General features: G+C 47.9%; 2 protein-coding genes across 2 annotated transcripts; both read left to right on the top strand.

Annotated features, from left to right (window-relative positions):
• Positions 1-266: 266 nt before the first annotated feature.
• LOC142003268 (olfactory receptor 51G2-like) lies at positions 267-1,202 on the top strand. Its single transcript, XM_074980057.1, has one exon. The coding sequence runs from the start codon at positions 267-269 to the stop codon at positions 1,200-1,202; it is 936 nt and encodes a 311-aa protein (XP_074836158.1).
• Positions 1,203-10,022: 8,820 nt separating this feature from the next.
• On the top strand, positions 10,023-10,958 carry LOC142003260 (olfactory receptor 51G2-like). Its single transcript, XM_074980046.1, has one exon. The coding sequence runs from the start codon at positions 10,023-10,025 to the stop codon at positions 10,956-10,958; it is 936 nt and encodes a 311-aa protein (XP_074836147.1).
• Positions 10,959-22,175: the final 11,217 nt, after the last annotated feature.

Here is a 22,175-nt window from a genome sequence, read left to right as displayed (position 1 = left end):
AAGGAAAAACTACTTCACCAGGAGGGTGGCGAAGCATTGGAATTTATCGCCTAGAGAGGTAGTGGGTTCTCCATCCCTCAAGGTTTTTAAGTCCCCACTTGTCAAGGTTATGGCTGGGATGACTTAGTGGGAGTTGATCCTGCCTGAAGTATGGGGCTGGACTAGATGACCTCCTGACGTCCCCTCCAGCCCTATGATTCTGTGATTCTGTTACTTTTCTTTTCAGAAATTGACATTGAAAACTTCTTGGAAGAGCCCAGTACGTTATGTCAGCTGTCAATGACACCAGCTTCAATTCTGCAGTGTTCCTTCTCACGGGGATACCTGGGAAAGAAGATGTCCATCTCTGGATTTCTATCCCCTTCTTCTTAATATATGTTATTTCAATAGTAGGCAATTCAGTCATTATCTTAATTATAAAAACAGATCCAAGCCTCCATGTGCCCATGTACATTTTTCTATCCATGTTGGCTGTCACAGACATTGGCTTATCGATGTCCACTATGCCATCAACACTGGGCATATTCTTGTTTAACTATAAAGAAATCAGCCTGGATGCCTGTTTTGCCCAGCTGTTCTTTGTCCACTTGTTTTCTTTCAGTGAATCCTCCGTGCTCCTATTGATGTCCTTTGACCGCTTCATCGCAATCTGCAATCCACTGAGATATGCGTCTATATTAACCCTGCCAAGAATAGCCAAGATGGGGCTGGTGTGTGCACTCAGATCAGTGGCCTTAGTATTCCCACTCCCCTTTCTCCTGAAACGGTTCCCATATTGTCACACCAATGTCCTCTCCCATTCTTACTGTCTGTATCAGGAGGTCATGAAGCAGGCTTGTTCAGACATCACAGTCAACAGCATCTATGGCTTTGCTGTGAAACTCTTAGCTGTGGGGTTGGACTCATTGCTCATCTTTCTTTCTTATGTGATGATCCTCACAACTGTCCTGAGTGTCACATCCTCCACGGAGAGCATCAAGGCTCTGAACACCTGTGTCTCCCACGTCTGTGCCATCCTATTCTACTACTTGCCAGATATAGGTTTGTCTGTGATACACAGATTTGGGAACAGCTCTTCTAATTTGCCTCAGGTTGTCATGGGCTACATTTACCTTTTGATCCCACCCCTGATGAACCCAGTCGTATACAGCATGAAAAACAAACATCTTCGTTCAAGACTTTTCAAGGCATTCTGCAAGTGATGGGTAAGTGTTCTATTAGATCCAGCTATGCTGATATGGGCCATGGAAAACATGGGCCACAACCATTACAACATGGACTCTTACCTACAGCCTGAAATGGTCTACTCTGTGGATGGAGATTCCTATGGCACATAAGGCCTGGAGCCACGTGAGATGAGTTGCCCCCATCCACTGGTGAGGAAGTAGCATGGGCTGAGGGAAGGGGACCAAGACAGGAACCAGCATTTATAAAGTGACTATGTTCATGGTGAGTTAGAGGACTGGTAGGATTTTGGCTCATCAAGAGGCAATTTGGTGGGTCCTCCAACTTCAATATTCCTCGCAGTACAGTACTCAAAGAGAAGGGATGTTGAAAAGGTTTCCCATCACACCTGTTCTGTAACTATTCCACCGGTGTTTAACCATCCACAGTCTATGAAAAAAGCTACAGAGCTCTGGAGCCATGGTTGTCCCTGCCCTTGAGTGCTCTTGGACTTGAGTGATCCAGGAGGCCTACGCCACCTGTGGGCCAGGGCTATTCAATGGGTGCTGTCACCCACACTCATGAGGCCTTCAAACAGGTGCTTGTGATTTGGTCATATAAAGACATGATTAATGCCAGAGATCAGGTGAAGCCATTCAAGTAGTTCCCCCCACCCCACCCCTTTGAAGGCCCTGCCCAACACATAACTGCTGAGCAATTCCCCAATGAGACGCAGCAAGGTGCATGTGACCCCTCAAACCCCTCTGGCTTTTCCTTAAGTTCCTGCTCCTCAGCTCCTGCTCATTACCAGATACTCCCCATCCTGGCTGGGCCGGAGCTGGGTAGTGATAAAAGCTGTCTATAGAGCAACAGCCATAGTGCGGAACTGCCAGATCTACCACATTCCTTGGGCAGGGCCATAAGTGAAGCCCCCAGCCTGTCTGCCGTTCCCCCAGGATGTTGAGAACAGGGGAGCTGGTCAGTCCACAGCTCCCCACACTTGCCTTGGCTCCCAGTGCAGCTCTGACTATGGCCCAGATCACACATGATTAGAGGAGCAGAATGCCACAGGGAGAGGCTGAGGGGGACAGGGGATATCAGAGAAAAGGAGGAGCAAGGGATACAGCAAGCTCAGACCAGCAGAGACCACAGAAAGGAGTTTGGAAGGGGGTCTTGTGAGTGAAGGAGGAAGCTGGGGCCAGATGTTAGGAGAGCCTGTGCTTTGAACTGAATAAATGTGAAACCAGAAAAGGGGAACTTTCTTGAAGTGTTCCAGGCTATGTCAGTATTTGCAGGGACCCTAGAGGGCAGGGGACCTGCAGGGCTACCTCAGGCCCCAACAGGGTAGTCTGTCATGACTCCCATCTGCAGGGACTTCCCCAGAGAATATGTTTATCTTGCTACCACCGCACAGAGGTCAGCCCAGCCCCCTCACTGCTCTAAGCTTTGCTGAGATGGTGGGAGAACAGACCAGTGAATGAAACCCATGTAACAGGCTGCCGGCCATCCCCACTCTCTGCAGCACAGGGGTGAGCGTGGCTGGCACAGCAGATCATCCACCTGGACCTGTAACTGCTCAGATGCTGAAGGGATGAAGCTGTTATCTAGGCATTGTTCTGTGACTCAGTAGAGATCGGCTTAATTCCCTTGCCCTGTGTGCCTGTGGGCAAGTCATGAGCCACCTCTGAAAAGCTGGATAATACCGCCACCCCACCTCAAAGCAGTAGTGGGAAGATAAATCCATTTGAGATGCTCAGATACCCAGACCCTAAGATCACGTCTATGTCAGGGCCCAAAAGAGCAATGCCCCTGTCCATTATCTGTACAGGCTGCTTACCTCAGCCTCCGTGACACTGGATTCTGGAAAGTCCTGTGTCTCCAGCACCTTAGGCCTGTGGCAGATGGGGGGTGCTGACGGGTAATAGTGAGGGGCAGGTCATGGAACTCAGGACCACATCACAGAATTACCGGCAGCTTCAGCACAGGCACCAGACCAGTGTTGGCAAGTCGTTGGCGATGTATGTGTCTAAATTCCAAACAATGAAACAATATCCATGGGAGCCACAACTTAGTTTTCTGGCTCAAAGAAAACAATCTGGGTGCAAAGGGCAGCTTCATAACCTGTCCCTGTAACACGGAAGAGCTCTGCAGGGACTGGGCCCAGGCTCACACAGGTTTCAGAAAAGGCTTATTGACACAAGAGTGGAACAAACAGCTGAGAATTTGCTGTCAGAGACACTGGGAAACTAGGCTAGGTCTCAAGAGATCCTTGGCTTCCCAAAGGAACCAAAGTAAGGTCAGTTCTGTTCCTGGGTCAGAAGATCAAACCCAGTCTAGAATATCTTGTTGTGATAGGTGAGGTAGGTGAAGATGGATGTGTGACAGCTGCTGTTATTTTTAAGCCATTTTCTGTAATGCTTTCTGCTCTTAAAAATAAACATGTTTGTTTTAAGGTGGCTGGGGATGACTGAATCAATGTGGCCAAAAACATCTGAAGGGAAGAGACAGAGGTGTCACGTTGGATTAAAGAACCTAGCAGAGAAGGGAAGTTGTTCCCAACTCAGGGAGTGGGGAAATTGTGAGATACCTGCCAGGATGGACAATGACTTAGTTTTGAGGGCAAAGAGACCCTATTACCTGGTTTTACAGTGATGATTCTTCTTGGCCATGCTCTCTTCTTGTTGAGTGCATGTCAGCATTCAGAGGGGCAACTTTTTCAATATGCATCCAGGATAACAATCCACCCAAAACAATGAATCATATAATTTAAGGTCAGAAGGAGTCATTAGAACACCTAGTTTCGAGGTTCAAAAACTTGGGGAATGCCCCTGTGGGGGCAAAATATATTTGGAGGACTGGAGCCATGAGAGCTTTAAGGAAAAATCCTTCCTATGCATATTTTAACCACAGCGTGAATATCCTTTCAAGCAGATTCCTTCAGAGAGATACAGCCTTCAGTTGGCACTGTGTGTTTGTCTCCAGCCGGCATCTTTTTCTTGTGTTGAATTACAGTTAAGTGTGCATAGCAGTGTACAAAGCTGGTGAGATTATGCAAGGCTGTTTCCAGTAGTGAGGGGTGCACATTTAATTGGAAACAAGGACCACAATCTCAGTTTTGCTTTTATTGTCAGGGGAATGGTTCTTTGCCTCATTTGTATAACCAAAGAAAACTCAAGTGGAAAGCAAAGAAGGTGAAAGTGACCCAAATAAAGCCCAGGCCCAGCATTTGTGTTTGTGTGGCCAGGGATGGGGGAGCATAAACTCTTACAGAAAAGGGGGATCATTAAAAAAGCTTGAGAAGAACTGATCTATTCTGAACTCCTGGATAATAGAAGATGCAGAATTTCACCCACATTGAGCCCAATGACTTGTGATTGATTAACATAAGGCCTGTGTTCTTCTACAGCATCTCTTCCAGGAAGGCACCAATTCATGGTTTAGAGATAGCAGGTAAATTCAATACCTTCCTTGACCATTATTCCATCGATTACACACCCTTGCTGTTAATAACATGTGCCTCATTTCCGAGTTTGACTTCTCTGGTTTCACTTTCCAGTCACTGGTTCTTATTATAAATTTCCTTGTTACATTAAGGATGTGTTCATAGCTGGTATTTTGTCCCCATGAATAAATGCGTACTCACCTCTCAGTCTTCTGTACTTCTACTTACTATGTACTTGCTTATATAGATAAGGGTAACTTGGGAAAAAGAAGATAAGGAGAAAGACATGGGTGTATTACATAGTCCAAGGATGATTGCAATGCAGCTGTGAACAAGGCAGATGAGATTGGAGAACCTATCAAAAGAGAATGCATTAATATCCTTATTGGAGGCACCCATAAGACCTTCTCTGGAAAATGGATAAATTCTGGTTACTCATATTCAAGAATGATGAATTTAGGCAAGAATAGCTATGGAAAAGGGCCCCAGTATCATCAGAGCAATAGCATATACGGTGATGGAGCGATGACCTCCAGATGACCTCAAAAAGCCAAAAGACAGTGTTGGCAAAAGAATACAAAAGAAGTCAGAATGAATAAGTTAGACAGTGATCCAAAGGAAATTTCCATGGGCAGGATGAGCCTCTCTAGTCTGGCTCTCTCTTGTTGGGTGACATCCATAATCCAACGTGGTTTTAGTCCACCAGAAGAACACTTATCATGGATGTGGCCAAGTTTCCTGTGGTCCCATAAGGTTTATTTACTGCCACCCCTCCTAGCGCTCAGTGTTCTCTGCTGTTGTTTAGCTGTAGTGCAGTCTGCAAAACTTCTGTCACTTGGTACCGGTTAGGCTCCAAGGGTGCCAGACTAGGGAGATTCAAATTGTATGGTGCCTTTTGGAATGTCCCTTCACTGGTCTGTGCCTTGGTATGTTAATTCAGAATAGGGGGCTGCCAGGGAGAATTCTGGTCCTTTAGTAGTGGTAGTAGAAGAAGAAGAAGTTCAGCAAGATCACAGCTGTGAGAGTATCATTGTTACCACTGGGTCACACTTAAGGTAGCCATTTGGCTAATCAGTACCACACAAACAGTGATGACAAAGAACAGAGTCTGCAGCAGGGCTGGCACTGAAGTCCACTTGGGTAGCATCTCTGTGCATCCCCTGTGATTTGGCCTCCTGCAATTTGCCATTGGCTGTGGTGGGAGTTAAAGCTATGCAAACTCAGTCAAGAAGCTGAGATTCTCTAATCGCCAAGTGGCTCCCCAGGGAATGTACCAGCATGCTTCATAAAGACAGTTGCCTCTCTAACTGAATAGTCACTGCCGACTGCCTGTGCCACCTCACCGATGATGCCTTCTGTTTGAGGGTGAAGACCTTTGGTGTCAGCGGCTCCCATCTAGCAGGAATTGGGTATGTTTGCATATTTCACTATCTTTAAAATGCAAAGTGAAGGAGAAAGCTGCCAGCTATTCTTATGGCCAGATGTTCTATCCAGCGGTAGAAGACTCAACTGGGTTGTTGGGGTGACTCAGTGACAGGAGCTGGAAGGCAGGCAGTAATGGGTAGCTTGGAAATCCCACCCATACATCCCCTTAAGCTCTAGCCACAGAAAAATCTCACACTAGAAGTGGCCTCATAGTGTTAAAATCCTGGTGCCCCATATCCGTGTTTGGAAGTTAATGATTTGTCAGTGTGCAGTGTGATCTGGACCTGATCCTTCTAGGAGCTGAGCAGAGGAGACCCTATGGAATATAGATGACTAGTTCCCAGATTGCCCTACGTTTATTTGCTCCTGGAGATTTAATCCGCAAATGTGTTTTCAAGTGGTTTATTCTCTGTCTCGATGGTGAACCCAGGAATTCAGGCTGCATTGCTCTGTGGTGACAAGTCCTATGGGGCACGTTACCTATTCCTGACAGTCTGAGTACCCCAAAACTTCTACCCTGCAAGGACCCCTCAGAGTTACTGGGCTACAGGTATCTCTGCTCACCTCTGTTCTCAGATTCTGCCCTCCCATGGGATGGTATTTTTCCTTCTTCTTTCCCCCAAATTGAGCGTTAGACAACAGAACTCTTTGATCCAACTGTGCCTGTCCAGGATGTCCCTGTGATTTCAGACAAATAACTTCACTTTGGGAGTCTGTGACTAGTGAGCAAAAGAGTGAGCACTCAACCTTCTTAAAACAAAATAATCATAGAATCATGGAACCCTAGGGCTGTAAGAGACCTCAGCAGGTCATCAAGTCCAGCCCCCTTCCCAAAGCAGGACCAACCCCAACTAAACCATCCCAGCCAGGAATTTGTCAAGCTGAGACTTAGCAACCTCTAGGGATGGAGATTCCACCACCTTTCTATGTAACATATTCCAGTGCTTCACCACCTTCCTGGTGAAATAGTTTTTTCCCACTATTCTTCCTACATCTCCTCCTCTGTAACTTGTTCTGCCATCTGTCACTACTGAGAACAACTTCCCTCCTCCCTGGTTTGAGCCCCCCTTCAGGAAGTTGAAGGCTGCTATCAAATCCCCACTCACTCTTCTCTTCTGCAAACTAAATAAGCCCAAATATCTCGGCCTTTCCTCATAAGTCATGTGCTCCATCTCCCTAATCATTTTCATTGCCCTCTTCTGGACCATCTCCAATTCATCCACATCCTTTCTTTGCTGGGGAGGGGGTTAGGGTTAGGGTTAATCAGTTGGTCCCCAGCCTGTAACAGTGCTTGAGAGTCTTCTGTCCCAAGTGCAGGACTCTGCACTTGTCCTTGTTGAACCTCATCAGATTTCTTTTGGCCCAATCCTCTAATTTGTCTAGGTCACTTTGGACCCTCTCCCTACCCTCCAACACATCTACCTGTGTCCCCATAATGTTAAGTACAAAAGAAGCGTTGCATGGGAGAACAAGGGAATTTTCAAATTACAGTATCTACATGTCTCTGACCCCAGAACCCTCACACTTGGATGTGGAACCAGTCAGGCCCAGGGCCTTCAGCCTTCCCCAGCAGAGTTTGCACCTGTCTGTCTGAAGAGCCTCTCAGAACTGTGGAAATCAGCAATGTTTTCTTGAGCTCTGTCTCTTGATTTCCAGCAGCCTGCCATCAAGCTAAGAAGGGTCAGCCTGGTTTAACCCAACGTAGCCATAACATAAATAACCCCAATAGTTAAGCCAATGTAGCAAACATCCCAAACACTGGGTTTAACGTACACAATTATTATCACAGTTCAGCTCCATGTCTGGCAGAGTGCTGGTCCTGTGTGCTGCATATTTTATGACTAGAGGATACAGGCTGGTAGAGACAGAGAGAGAGAGAGAGAGAGGAATAGATTACTTTTAGGTGTAATCTGAGTTCCATTTGCATGATACTCTTACATGCGACCTGATTCCCACTTCATGCACACCCTCATTGTTGCTGAATAACATGCACTGGGGTTACTCTTTACCACAGGGTAAAAGCTCAGGAAACGAACATTATATAGATTGACATCAGTGCCGGCTACCACTCTGGGTGCTGGTTACGGACAGAGCAGACAAAACCTGAGGAGAACCAGTCAGCTCTTAACCCAGGATCGGAGGAGCTACTGGACTTGTGTGTGCTGACAAGTGACTGAATGAAGCCTGAGAGACTGCAATAGCTTCAGATTCTGAAAAAAATTGTGGAACGGAAGCTACATTTTCATTCCCACTTTTACCTGAGAAGTCATCTTGGAAGGAAGATCAGAGGGAAAAAAGGAGTTTACTTGTGTTGTGAAGTACAGGTGTATAAATCTGTAGGGGACTTGATAACAGCCTTCAACTTACTGAAGGGAGGTTGCAAAGAGGCTGGAGAGAGGCTGGTCACAGATGGCAGAACATGGAACAATGGTCTCAAGCTATGGTTGGAAAGGTCCAGGTTGAATATTGCGAAAAGCTTTCTCACTGGGAGGATGGTGAAGCATTGGAATGGCCTACCCAGGGAAGTAGTGGAGTCTCCATCCCTGGAGGTGTTTAAGTCTTGCCTCAACAAAGCCCTGGCAGGGCTGATATGATGGATTTGGTACTGCCTAGGGCAGGGGGCTGGACTTCATGGCTTTTTTAGGTCTCTTCCAGCTCTATTGTTCTATGATTCTATGAAAAATTATGCAAAAATGTTTTATGGTATTACAGTTATTGAAAACTAAACTTTTATTACATGAATGTTTGTTGAAAGCCAGACACAAAAATGTTGGAACCTCCACAAGAAACAGCAGTGATAACTTTATTGCTTAATGACTTTCATTTTAGGAAGCATTTCAGAAAAACTCCCTATACCTTACTGTTTGCATTGGGTTTGTACTATTCATTAGTTCAAAACAGTGGTATGATACTGTATCCTGGTAAGTGACCAGAAACTGTTCCTGACATTTACACTGAGGTTGAGGAACTCAAGAACTCTGCAAAACATTCCAAAATGTCCTGAGAGAACAGAACAACAGCTCAGTGTTTCAGCAGAGAGTAGAGCAGAGTTGCAAGAAAGAGAAGTGTTATATTGGTTGTATGTAATTTACATCCATCACCTGTTACACAACCTAACTTGCACACTCCAGGTTATAATAGTTGAAACCTAGTATTTGAACTATTCACACATGCATGGGTCCAGCCCCTTTCCCACCCAGCCCAAATAACTGTCCACATGACCGTGTAACTTTTAAGGTATCCACAGACCCTCGAATGGGAACAGGGCACTGGTCCTGTGAGGCTGAAGAGAAGCTTTTGGGAGGACTGAAGTCTCTGGATTCAGTAATCATTGGCCAGGCAAAGTACTTTAGATTCTCCTGGAGGAAATCCTGAGGTTCACAGTGTCTCCCTTGGAACATTTGGTAAGGGAAAGTTAATCCATCTGGTCATATTTACACATCTAAATCTGGAGTGAGACCCTTAAAGTCACTGTTATTGAATTAAGAACCCATCCCTAAGAATTTTATCCCATAGGTTGTGGGGCAATTTGTGAGCCAAATCAGCATGGCTATAAATGGCTTCAGTGTCATTCTGGTCAATACAACATCTGTTTCCCTTCGGCACTTAAAAATCATCAAAAGAGCTCTAAATGCTTCCTGTTTTACACCACAAACTGTTTTAACTAATTGGAGTTGAGGGCAAATTTTCCTGGGACCAGGTTCTCTTATAGGTGCCTATTGCAGGGCTTCTTCCATTTTTTTCTGCATCTCATGCCGATACCCAGATACTGGGCTAGGTGGAAAGCTAGTCTCATCTGCCCTGGCAGTGTCTATCTTCCTATCTATGGAGTTAAGTCAAAGCTATTTTTTCCTGATTTTCCTTTAGCTCCAGGAAGTTTCTAAACATGCACTGAAAGCAGAAGGATGTTTTGATATGTATCATCTATTCGTCTGTTCTTTTTTCTGTTAGGAAAGAAAGTTCAAAACTCCTCAGACCTGCCCAGTACATTATGTCATCCGCTAATGACACCAAATTCAACTCTGCAGTGTTCCATCTCATCGGGATACCTGGGCATGAAGATGTTCATCTCTGGATTGCTCTCATCTTCTGCTTAATGTATGTAATTTCCATTGTAGGCAATTCAGTCATTCTGCTCATTATAAAAACAGATCCAAGCCTCCATGAGCCCATGTACATTTTCCTGTCCATGTTGGCTGTCACAGACATTGGCATGTCATTAGCTACCATGCCAACCATACTGGGCACTTTCTTGTTTAACTCTAAGGATATCAGCCTTGATGCCTGTTTTGCACAGCTGTTCTTCATTCACGTGCTTGCAAAAACTGAATCCTCTGTCCTTTTGTTGATGGCCTTTGATCGCTTCATCGCGATCAGTAACCCGCTGAGATATACTTCCATTCTAACTCTGCCGAGAATAGCCAAGGTGTGGCTGGTGCTTCTGCTGAGAGGGGTGGCCGTAATATTCCCACTTCCCTTTCTCCTGAAACGGTTCCGATACTGTCGAGACAATGTCCTCTCCCATTCCTACTGCCTGCACCAGGATGTCATGAAGATGGCTTGTTCGGACATCACAGTAAACAGCATTTATGGAATGTTTACTACACTCTTCACATTGGGGCTGGACTCACTCCTCATCTTCCTGTCTTATGTGATGATCCTCAAAACAGTGCTCAGTGTTGCATCCCGTGCAGAGTGCCTCAGGGCCCTGAACACCTGTGTCTCCCACCTCTGTGCCGTCCTGCTCTTCTACATACCAGACATTGGCCTGGCTGTGGTACACAGATTTGGAAATAGCTCTTCTCACTTGTTTCAGGTTCTCCTGGGCTATGTCTACCTTCTGGTCCCTCCCTTGGTCAATCCAATCGTGTACAGTGTGAAAAGCAAACACCTTCGTGCGAGGATCATCAGGAGTTTCAGCAAGTGAATTGGCAATGCTTCGTCTGTCTCCAGGGCTGAGGATATGAGAGATGAAAAACATGAGTGACAGCTGTGGCCACCTTTTCGACACTGGGTCTTTTTTCCCCCAAATCTCTTCCCCCAGTGGCTCACCCATATGGTTCCCCTTTACCTGAGACTCTGCCCCCTTTCCTGATAGAAGTCAGAATCAGGACAATGGAAAAGCTGTCAGAGAGCCAGAGGCACTTTGAGAAGCCTCAGATCTTCATATGTTAACCACCCTGCCCAAGGTATGCAAACCAGGGAGCGCCTCAGGATCTCCACAAGACATTGGGCCTCTAGGGCAGTTTTGTGCACAGCCTGACAGGGAGGAAGAATGTTGGGGAAAGTGGGGGAGAAAAGGGCAGGGCTTAGTGGCCGTATATGGGTACAAGAAGGGGCTTCAAGGGAGAAAGGTCAGACCAAGCCTGAAGGAACACTGAACCAGCGAGAAGGACGGAGGGGGTGTTCTGCAGTGGAGGAGGAGGATGGAGCTGGAAGGTAGGAGACCCTCTCTTTTGGAGGGAGAGGTTCTCCCCAGGGCTACCTCAGGTCCCAACTTCGCACTTTAGGATAGTTCCTTTTGCAGGGAATTGGCCAGAGCAGGCTGTGCCCTTGGGACATCAAACCACTGTCTCTTAGCTCTAGGCCAACTCCACTCTGTGCAGTGCAGAAGGGAGCTCTGCTAACACACCAGATAATCCAGTCAGGCCTGTCACCACTCGGATGGATGAAAAGCTGGTCCTGCGTTCTGGGCACCGGTCGGTGACTCAGGAGAGCTGGTTTGATTCAGTTAGCGTGTATTGCCATGGGCAAGTCATCGGCCATCTCTGAGCCTCTGCACAGGTGGATAGTAGCCCTGCCCTGCCTCTCAGCAGTGGCAGAAGGATACATATGTTAAAGGTGCTGAGATCCCAATATCAGGGTTTTACAGAACAAAGCATCCGACATTAGTCTGCAAAAGGCCTCTTGCCACAGCATCCTGTGACTTAGGGGAACTGAATGGGGAGCCAAACGAAGGGCTGAATAGGTTAATCATAACTCTGGCATAGACTGGTACCTGCAGCGCACACCACAGAATATGCAAGTTCTTAGGTAGGGCAGAAGTAAAGGTTTCAGGGATAAGATAATTGATATTCATGGGCATGAATATCATTTATATTTTAACCAAAAGAGTAAGCACCAGAAAACTTGTGTAGGTGAGGAAATAAGATCTGAGGCAAGGTGGTAGGTTGAGCCTAGATTCAAGCAGTGCCAAGGCCCTCTGAGAGGGCAAGCAAACATGCAGTAGAGTGGTCATTACATTTTCCTATCTTCTGTCACACTATTAGCTCAGTTTTGTAATATAGCTCTGCTGCTCGACACTTGAGCCTAACCTGGGCCATCAAATTCTTCAGGCATATTAGAAAGGGGCTGGTCCTCTGTCTCCCATTGCCAGGGCTTGAGGGAAGGGGTGAATATGCTACGTTAAGCAGTAACTCAGAATAGGGGTCTTACCACCAGGGTTCATAGAATTGCATTATTTCTTTACAAGTTTGTGTTGCAGCATTAATTGTTCTTTCATTCATTTAAATAAAAATCTTATTAATTTGGTATTGTCCTATATATAATTGTCCTTGCCACATAACTCAAGAATTCCCTCTCAACTTCAAACTCTCTGGCTTGGTCTACACTTGCCCCCAGCTTCTAAGGGGGCATGTTAATCAGGGTGATGGGACATTACTAACGAAGGGCTGCGGTGAATACGCAGCCCTTCAGTTGGCCAATTCTCCCCCGTGGTGACTTCAGTCAAACTTCGAAGTGCTGGCATGCGTGTACTTCGAAGTCCCTGTTTTACTTTGAAGTGCCTTTACTCCTCAAAATTTTGGGGGGTAAAGGCACTTGGAAGTCGCACAGGCACTTCCAAATGCCCACAGCTACACTTATGCTTGGATTTTGAAGTTTGACACTTTGAAGTTGCCGCGGGGGAGAATTAGCCTGATGAAGGTCTGTGTATTCACTGCAGCATGTCATTAGTTATCTCCCATCACCCTGATTAACATGCCCCCTTAGAATTTGAGGGCAAGTGTAGACAAGCCCTCTGTGTTCTCTAATCCTTTTCAGTGACTTGGAACAAGAACCTATATATGTTTTACCACTTCAGATCAGTGGCAAGCCATAATAAAGTAGCTGATCAATTCAGGTAAACATGCACATTTCAGCAATTATTTTTATGTGACAAATCTGAGGAGCTGTAGTAGACTGAAGGGTTCTTAGAGGAGATTTTGGAACAAAATTGATAAATTATATAGTAATAAGTCACCAGGGCCAGATGGGATTCGCCCCAGAGCCCCGAAGGCATTGAAATGTGAAATTATAGAAGTACCGTCTGGGCTTTGTAATCTGTAATTTAAAACCGCTTTTGTAAAAAATTGCTTGGTGATAGTGAATGTGATGCCAATTTTTTTTAAAAAAAAAGAATCCAGAGGTGATCCTGGTGGTTATAGGCTGGTAAGCCTGACTAACTTCAATGATGAAATTACAAGCCAGGACAATTTAGTCAGACACATAGATGAACACAATTTTGAGTGGTAAATAGCCTGAGAGAGGTACATTTAGCCATTTGGAGTGGAAATCCATCAACTATATGAAAAAAAAAACCTTCCACCAATACACACGGATGTCATCTTCTCCAACTGCAAAAAGATGAACATCATATCCCAAGTGAAAAATGCATTATAATCAAGGCACTACACTGATGGCAGTGAGAGATTATCTTGCACACTCTGAAAGTAACTGAGGAACCACCTTATCAGCATCCTGTACAATAAACAGGAGAGGATCAACAATGACCTCTCTGACCTAGAGACGTTCATTGATGATCAAAATTCAACACAAAGTGCTACATGGCAGGACTTTCATAACACAAGATAAACTATTAACAACGCTCATTTCACCTCTCTACAAAAGAAAAAGGATAATTTTGTGTGGACTGGTCAACATGATTTTTTTTGAAGGGAAATTGCACATCACTAATCCACTAGACGGGGCAACAAGGGTGTGGACAAGGGGACTGTATGGGAAGCAGTGAAGTTCAGCATATACATAAGAGATCTGGAAAAAGGGGTCAAAAGTGATGTGTCAAAATTTGTAGATGACACTAAACTATGCAGGAGAGTTAGGTCCAATACAGGCTGTTAAAAGAGAGTTCTCACAGAATTTGATGTCTAGGATATCAGTGAAATTTCAAGTTTGAAAAATGCGAGCTTATGCACACTGAAAAACATGATCCCAGCAATCCACAATAGAGATAAAAAGGGTCTAAAATAGCTGTTATCATTCAAGAAAAAAAAAGAGAAAGGAATGCTGGAGTCATTGTCAATGTTCTCTGAAAACATCCATTCAGTGTTCAACAGCAGTGAAAAAAGCACACAGCAGGATGGGAATCATTATGACCACAATAGAGTGTTCTGTCAACAAAAGTTACTGTCAGAAGATATCTTCCAACAAAAGTTCTGTTGACAGATTGTGGCCGCCCAGAATGCTGCAGACGGGGTTGCATGGCCAGCAAGCTCTTCTGGGAGTTTCAGCGAGATGCACCCTTAAAGGGTGTCCTCCCTCCCGACACCCATTCCTTGCCCATGCTGAGGCTTGTCTACCTACTTGAGGGACAGCACAGCTGTTACTGTAGGGCTTTGGTGCTTCCTGGGAGACACAGCACTTTCCAGTGAGCCATAGTGCCACATCAGCCCCCAGGCTTGCACTGGCCCCACCCAGAGGTCCTTCAGCTTCTGCAGCACAACATCATGGCCGTCCTCTTCCTCTGGGAGGGCAAGCCTGGCACCAGCTCCGAGAAGCATACCCTTGCTGTCATACAGGCCCACCTGCACTTGACCCCCAGTCCAGGTGCCTAGATGGATCTGGAGACACAGCACTAGTTCTGACTGGTGGGACCAGCTGGTTCTGGGGCAGTGGGACGATCAGCAGTGGCTCCAGAACTTCTGCATGCAGCAGGGAGTCTCCCTGGAACTCTGCGAATGGCTCACTCCTGCCCTCAGGAGACTGGACACCTGGCGGTGGCCCACCATCTCCCTGGAGAAGGAGGTCCCCATCATCCTGTGGAAGTTCACCACCGCGACAGCTACTGCTCGGTTGGGAACCAGTTTGGCGTAAGGAAATCCACTGTGGGCGTGGGGCTGTCCTCATGACACTTTTGGGCTGCAGTCCGATCAATGAGGGAGGGGGGTGCTCCTGCCAAAGGGGGACCCTTGGGACACAGTGTCAGGGTCCGAGAGTTGGAGGGGAGGGTGGGGAAACGTGCCGTCCAGTCCAACCACCATACACCACTGCTGCTGGGAGGATGGCTTGACTGCAGGGTGTAGCATGCCTGGACAGCTCAAGGGGTAACAGGGACAGGAGGGGGCAGGGGAGCGCTCTGGGGACCCAGGGGCTCCATTTCTCAGTCCCTGATGTGTGTTTGGTCCCCTTTCCTTGCAGGCCGTGACAGTCATCAACACACTCCTGCTACAGAAAGTCATCCATCTGGCAGAAGTGGGACATGTTTGTAGCCAGATTCACTGTTCTGGGGCTCCCCAGCTGCTTCAGGGCTACTGACAGGGCCCAAATCCCAATCTATGCCCTGGACCATAGTGCAGCCAAGTTCATCAACCAGAAGAGTACTTCTCCATGGTGCTGCGGGCCCAGGTCAACCACTGTGGACAGTTCCTCAATGTTTATGTCAGGCAGTCAGGCCAGGCACATGATGCATGGGTGTTCCACAACTCCGGACTCTGCCAGAGGATGGAGGCAGACATGTTCATCCCCTGCTGGGAACGGATGGTCAGGCACATGTACCTCCCACTGTGCTTTGGGGAGGAAGCAACCTAGCCCCTCCTGCCCTGGCTTATGGAGCTCTACACCAGTCAGCTCGACCTGAGCCAAGAACTCTTTAATTCCCTATGCAACTGAGCAGATGCAGGCCGAGTGCACCTTTGGCTGCCTGAAGGCACACTTCAGGTGCCTGCTCACCCATCTGGATGTGGGAGAGCACAGCATCCCCCAAGTTCTGTATGTGTGTTTTGCCCTGCACAACATAGTGGAAGGGAAGAAGGCAACCTTCCACTGGGGGTGTAGGGAAGTTGCTGGCTGTGTCTATGAGCAGTCAGGCACAGCTCCCATCTGCCAGGCATAGAGGGATGGGCTGCTGATCCATGAAGCTGAGGGACAGTTTCTCACAAGTACCCCAATAACATCCCCAGGGCACTACCGGCAGGGGCTTCCAGCCAACAGCCCTCCCCCATCTCCACCATGACCCCATCCTTCACCCTTTCTCCCTCCCTGACACTTCTCCAATAAAGATGGCCACTGGGATGGTGAGTAAACAACTTTTTTACTTGAACAAAGCTAAAGGATTTTAAAATTAACATTGTAATAAAAATTATTCACAAGGTGAAAGAAGAGTGAATTATATATAGTGGTTGTGGGGGGTTTGGGACAGGAAGGTGGGGGGACACTTGAACATGGATGGGGTAGAGGAAATCACTCCATGAAGGGGATGGGGTAACAGGACCCCATGGGGGAGCAGAACCCTGAGTAGTATTGGAATCAGGATCCTTCCCACCATGGCTTTGGGGTCACTGTTGGGGCAGGGTTGGGGCTGGGAGCATAGAGAAGTATGGAGGCAGTGGGGCTGCAGCAGTATCCAGCTCCACAGGGGGAGTAAGGGGGTCTGGGGAGCAGGGCGGGTGGGTATTGCAGGGGGTGAGTGTGGTAGGGGTGCAGCTATGCCCATCACCCACTGTAGCAGGTCCAGTACAGCCTGTGGGATGGCTGGCAGGGATGGAGCAGCAGGGATGGGGTGAGGGGTTAAGGGTGGGAGGAGCAGCCGTGGGCGGGAGAGAGTGAGATGGGGGGTTGCAGGTGTCTGGGTCAACAGGTCCATACAGACACTCATGGTGGCATCAAATCAGGACATCAGTTGGTCCCAGGCCCTCATGTGCCATTCCCAGTCCCAGTCCTGCCACTCAAGGAATTTGGTCAGCTCCAGAGGGCAGGAGTGTGCACACTCTGGAGCTCCTTGTCTTCCCAGCAAAGTCCCCTCCAGCTGTAGGGCTGCCTTCTCATTGCCGGGGTGCTAGCTCGCCCTGGTGTCACGTGGGGGCTGGCTCAGTCGACACAGGTTCAGCTGTAAGGAAGGCAAGAAGGGGAGATGTTGAGTCTTTCAAGCAAAACAGACCCTAAGGCTCTGCCCCCAACTGTGAGCAGCAACCATCAGACCTGGGCCAAGGGACCGGGCTGACCACTGCAGCCCCCTCAGCCCCTGCTTGATGGGCTAGTGGCCAAGGGCAGGTGTCTGGCTACAGAGGCGTCCTCACGCGGGTGGCAGGTGAGCCAGGACCAGCCTGGCCCTACCCAACCACCCCATCCACACTTGCGGCTTGTGGTGCTGTCCATGGGAGAGGGCGCTGTCTCTCCCTTGTGGGCACATCTGTGTGCCAGGATCTGCACTCCTTGGGGTATCTCAGGTCAGGCTGGTGCCCATGTGGCTAGCCCACTTCTATCCAGGACAGAGGCTGGCAGTATGCTGGTGCCCAAGTCCAGGGGCTGCCTGCTGTATCCAGGTGGGACTTGCTGCCTTGCATAAGGTTCCATATTTTGGAATTGCAGTGCAAGGTCCAGCCTGAGCCAGCCTGGCGATGCTAGATGCACACCCCATCTGTGCTCTCCTCCCATGCTGTGGGGTGTGTAACACACAGGGAATTTACCAGAGTCACTTGACCAGGGCTGGGGATGCCCTGTTGGTGGCCTGGCTGGAGGGGCCTGAGTCCAGGGTGATGACCCGGGTGCTGCCACTGGCCTCAGACCCTGTGTCTGTCTCTGTCTCTGGCAGCAGTTGGGTCCCACGGTACTCCTGGTCCTCCTCCTTGGACTCTGGCTTCAGAGAGGGGGGATCCTCCAGGGTGTCCATGGGGGCAGGCAGGAGGAGGTGTTATCGCCCCCCCCCAGGTGTTTGTGCAGCAACTTGCAGTACGGGGTCCTGCCCCCTATCTATGCCTTGTGTCATGTGTCTGGGTGTACCCCCACACAATTCCTTAACTTTTGCCCACTCCTGCTCCATGGTGCAGGTGGGGTGGGCCCATGGTGCCAGGGTGCTGGTCAGTTGGGCGTAGGTGGGGGCTTTCCTCCTCTTGGTCAAGGGGTCGACGAGGGCTCATTCCTCGCCCCATAAGTCCGGGTTCTCAGGCCCAGTCCAGGACAGGGACCAATGTTTTATGCCATGGGGCAGCTCCTTCGAAGTCCTCCCTGGAAGGTCCAGGGGTATCACCAGGGACCTGGCTTTCTGCCATAATGGTGAGATCTGCCTTCTGGAGTGTCTCTGAGGGTGTGAGGACAGAAAGAATGCTGGGCTGCTTCCCCATTCTCAGCCTCTGGCCCCAGGGTGTCCGGGGTTCCCTGTGGCTTTAAGAATGACCAGAGGCAGGGACAACAGACCTCTGACTGCTCTGGACAAGGCGTCCCCTGGGGCAGCTACCGGTGCCATGGAGGAATTTTCTGTCGACAGAAGGCCCCTTGGAACATCCACACTGGCTTTCTGTCAACAGAGATCTGCCGAGAGGAGTTCTGCCACATGGGGGAATGACAGAACGCTGTCAACAGAAGTACCTTGTTCTGTCGATTTACTGTCAACAGAACTCCGTTGGAATGTGGGCGCTCCATGGATTTTGTCAATAGGCTCCATTTCAGATCTGCTTCCACACAGGGAGGGACAATAGAATTCCCTCCATATGGGCGAGGGTATTAGAAGACCTTGTGCCTGGAAAAACCTTTAATATTACAACCCTCTAGCCCACAGAATTCCCCTTCAGACAGTCCTGTGGGATGTAGCTGTTGAGACAGGCCCTGGTAGGACATCTCTGATAAGCCTGTGGTAGCAGGGAGCTGGAGAGAGACCCAGAGCAGCTCTGGGGGCTCAGAGATTGTGGATGGTTAGGCCTGGCTAGCAGTGGATCACACAGACCTGTGCATAACTTTGGATTCTGGGTCCCCCTTTTCATTCTTCAGGGTGAAATGAAGAGCCCGTCCCTCCTGGAACCCTCCCAGGAAATTTCCATCTTTGAAACCTTGTGGAATCTCCCTCCCCTGCCCTGGATTTGTGATCCAGGAAAGGTGGCTGCTGAAGTGAAATCTGGTCCTGTATTACTATTATTCTTCTATATTATTGTATTTCAGCAAGATCCCAGCTGTGCCACAGCAGCTGCATTGTTAGCACCCCCCCACCGTTGCTGTCGCCGTGTGAGCGATCAGTACTTTACAAACAATGATGAGAAGCCCAGATTCCGCAAGCAGAGCCTGAAGCAGGGCAGGTGCTTGAAATGTAGTCATGTAGCATCACTCCCCATCCCCTGTGATTTGTCCTCCTGCAGTTTGCCATTGGCTGTGATGGGGTTAAAGATGGTGCCTGCAAACCTAAGCAGCTTAGAGTCCCTGATGGCTAACTGGCCCCCAAGGGAATGTGTGAACATGCTTCATAAAGGCAGCAGCCTCCCAGTCTGAACAGACACTGCCTGCTGACTGTGCCAACTCTCTCTCACTCCTTGTCCGTTAGGGTGATCACCTCTGGCATCAGCATCTCCCCTTCTAGCAGCACTGGGTATGTTGGCACCGCTCATTATCTTTATAATGCAAAATGCAGGGGAAAGGCTGCCAGCAGTTCCCAAAAATGGATATTCTGTGTAGTGCCAGACATGCCATGTCAGAGGGCTCAGCTGGGCTCCCGGGGTCGGAGAACAGGCAGCGCTAGGAATCTTGGGAACCCCTCCCCTACCTCTGGTCACATTCCATGGTGAAATCTTCAAGCTGCACGGAAGCCTGGTATGCCAGGTGAGCTTGTGAGAGGGGTATCACTGAGTAGCTCCCAAATACCTGTAGAATTATTTCCTCCTGGCAATGTAATCAGCAACTGTCTTTTGAACCGTTCTGTTCTCTGGTTTGATTGTGAGCGCGGGAATTCAGAGCTGTGCTGCTCTGTGGTAAGAGATCCCATAAAGCATATTGCTTTTTCCTGACTGCCAGAGGGCTTCAATATTTCTGCCCTGGAGATACTCCTGAGAGGTACAGGGCTACTGGCATGTCTGCCTCTCTCTGGTTTCTAAGAGCCATCTGTCCTGCCTTGGATCCTGCCCTCTCAAAGGCTGGAATCCTGCAGTTCTCCAACTCAGACTGGGCCCTGGACTACAGTACGCTGCAGGTCAACTGTGTTTGTCCTGCAGGTCTGAATGGTGCCTGTGGTTCTTTCCTGTGGGTGCCTGTGACTAGAGATGAAACAGGTGGCCAACGGGCCTTCTTCCTCAAAAATACTTCAGCATCTATGGATCTTCCCTCCCGAAGTCTGGGAGAGGAATGACCAGCCAACCATCAGGAACCAAAATACCCTTAGCAGAACAACAGGAATAAAGTGCAACATGGGCAAGCAAGAGGGTTTTCAAACAACCATCTTTACACTTCTCTGACACCAAGAGTCCCACTTTGACAGGGACCAAGACAGGCCAAAGGCTTCCTCAGCGGTGTCTGTTCACATGTCAGCCACTACTGCCTCATCTCTATGCAGACTCCCAGCACTGGTAGAACAAGACATGTAATGTGTCTGGAGCCTGGAAATAGGCTCTTCCCAGCTCGTAGCTCTGCTGTGGTCTGTCACCCTCCCTGAATTGCTCATCAGTTTCTTTCTTCCTGCTTATTTTCCAGCAGCCTGATCTTAAACTAAGGCCAGATCTACAATACAGGGAAAAATCAATTTAAGAAACGCAACTCCAGGTAAGTGAGTTACATAGATGGAGTCAATGTATCCTAAATCGATTTTGCCTGCCGTCCCCACAGTAGAAGGTTGATGAGAGAAACTTTACCCTTGACTTTCCTTACTTCTTGCGACAGCTCTGATTCTCTCATACATAATGACCCCAACACATCTTTTTAAGGCATGATGAGTGGGGGGTTGGAGGAAGTAGATTGCAAATTCAAGTGCAAATGCATGAGTATTCATGGACATGGAAAATCATTTTAAACGTGAAAGTTATCTATTGTTCTCTCACTTGCTCTCTCTGCCTCTCTATGTCCTGTGTTCATAAAATGCATCTGGGAACATTATGAGAGAGCAACAGCGAGGAGTTCCAGGGTCAACAGTGCAGCCCTGATGATTCAATTTAGCATGGTCCCATTAAGTGCACTAAATAGAGCCCCAGAAGATTGACCACAGATGTGTTGATCTTGTGGTAAATGTAGATAGACCCTAAGAAGAACTGGTCTGATGTCATCTAGTTGAGACATAAACATCCCAATAGTTAACCGAATATAGCTCTCCAGCAAACATCCCAAGAGCTGAGTTTAACATAGACATTCATTATCACAGATTAGCTCCATGTCTGTTGCAGTGAGGTTCCCAGGTGATCTTCCATGTCCATGAATGCTCATGCATTTGAATAGATGAGAGTGCTTCAGAGTTCCTGGAACAGGACCACAGGAGGCAGGGGCCAGGATCCCCCACCCCTCATTTTGGGACCACCGGCTCAGGGATTTAATCACTCAGCTACTCAGCCACCCAGGAACCAGCCAGACATGTATATTGAAAGCCAACAGAAGCGTTGCTGGAATCTCTACAACAGGGTTTCTCAAACTTCATATAGTTGGACTTGGGTTTTTTCGGTACCTTTTTTTACAGCCTAAAAATATTAACACATTTTAAAAAAAGTGAATGGAATTTTCACTGTTTATTATTTACTCACAATAACAATAGCACATAACGATGATTTGTATATTTTCTAAAAAACGGTATTTTTTTTTCCAAGGACCAGTACTGGGCCACAGACCACACTTTGGGAAACAGTGCTCTACAAGAAAGAGCTGGGTTGACTTTACAGCTTACTGGCTTTTGCATAGAATATATTATAGAAACACATCAAATACTCAGGGGGTTTTGCTACTAAATGTTTGCTCAGCCAACAGTGGAACGATGTTTCTCTTGGAAAGTGACCAGAAGCTGTTTCAGAGAAGTGCATTCAGGGTCATGAGCACAATCCTTCTGCAACACCTGTGTAAGGCTCTCCTAGGAGAACAAAATCTCTAGTCTGTGTTTCATCAGAGATTAGAGCTGCGGTGCAGGAAAGGAGGGCGTAAAAGTGGCTGTGTGTATTTACACTCATCGCCTGTTATACAAGTGTGGCTGAAATAACTT

Source organism: Carettochelys insculpta, chromosome 1 (assembly GCF_033958435.1).
Source record: "Carettochelys insculpta isolate YL-2023 chromosome 1, ASM3395843v1, whole genome shotgun sequence".
NCBI classification, from domain to species: domain Eukaryota; kingdom Metazoa; phylum Chordata; order Testudines; family Carettochelyidae; genus Carettochelys; species Carettochelys insculpta.
This window is presented reverse-complemented; position numbering and strand designations above follow the sequence as displayed.

Excerpts from the sequence above, each read along its gene's own strand:
- LOC142003268 (XM_074980057.1), top strand. The coding sequence starts at position 267 with ATGTCAGCTGTCAATGACACCAGCTTCAATTCTGCAGTGTTCCTTCTC.
- LOC142003260 (XM_074980046.1), top strand. The coding sequence starts at position 10,023 with ATGTCATCCGCTAATGACACCAAATTCAACTCTGCAGTGTTCCATCTC.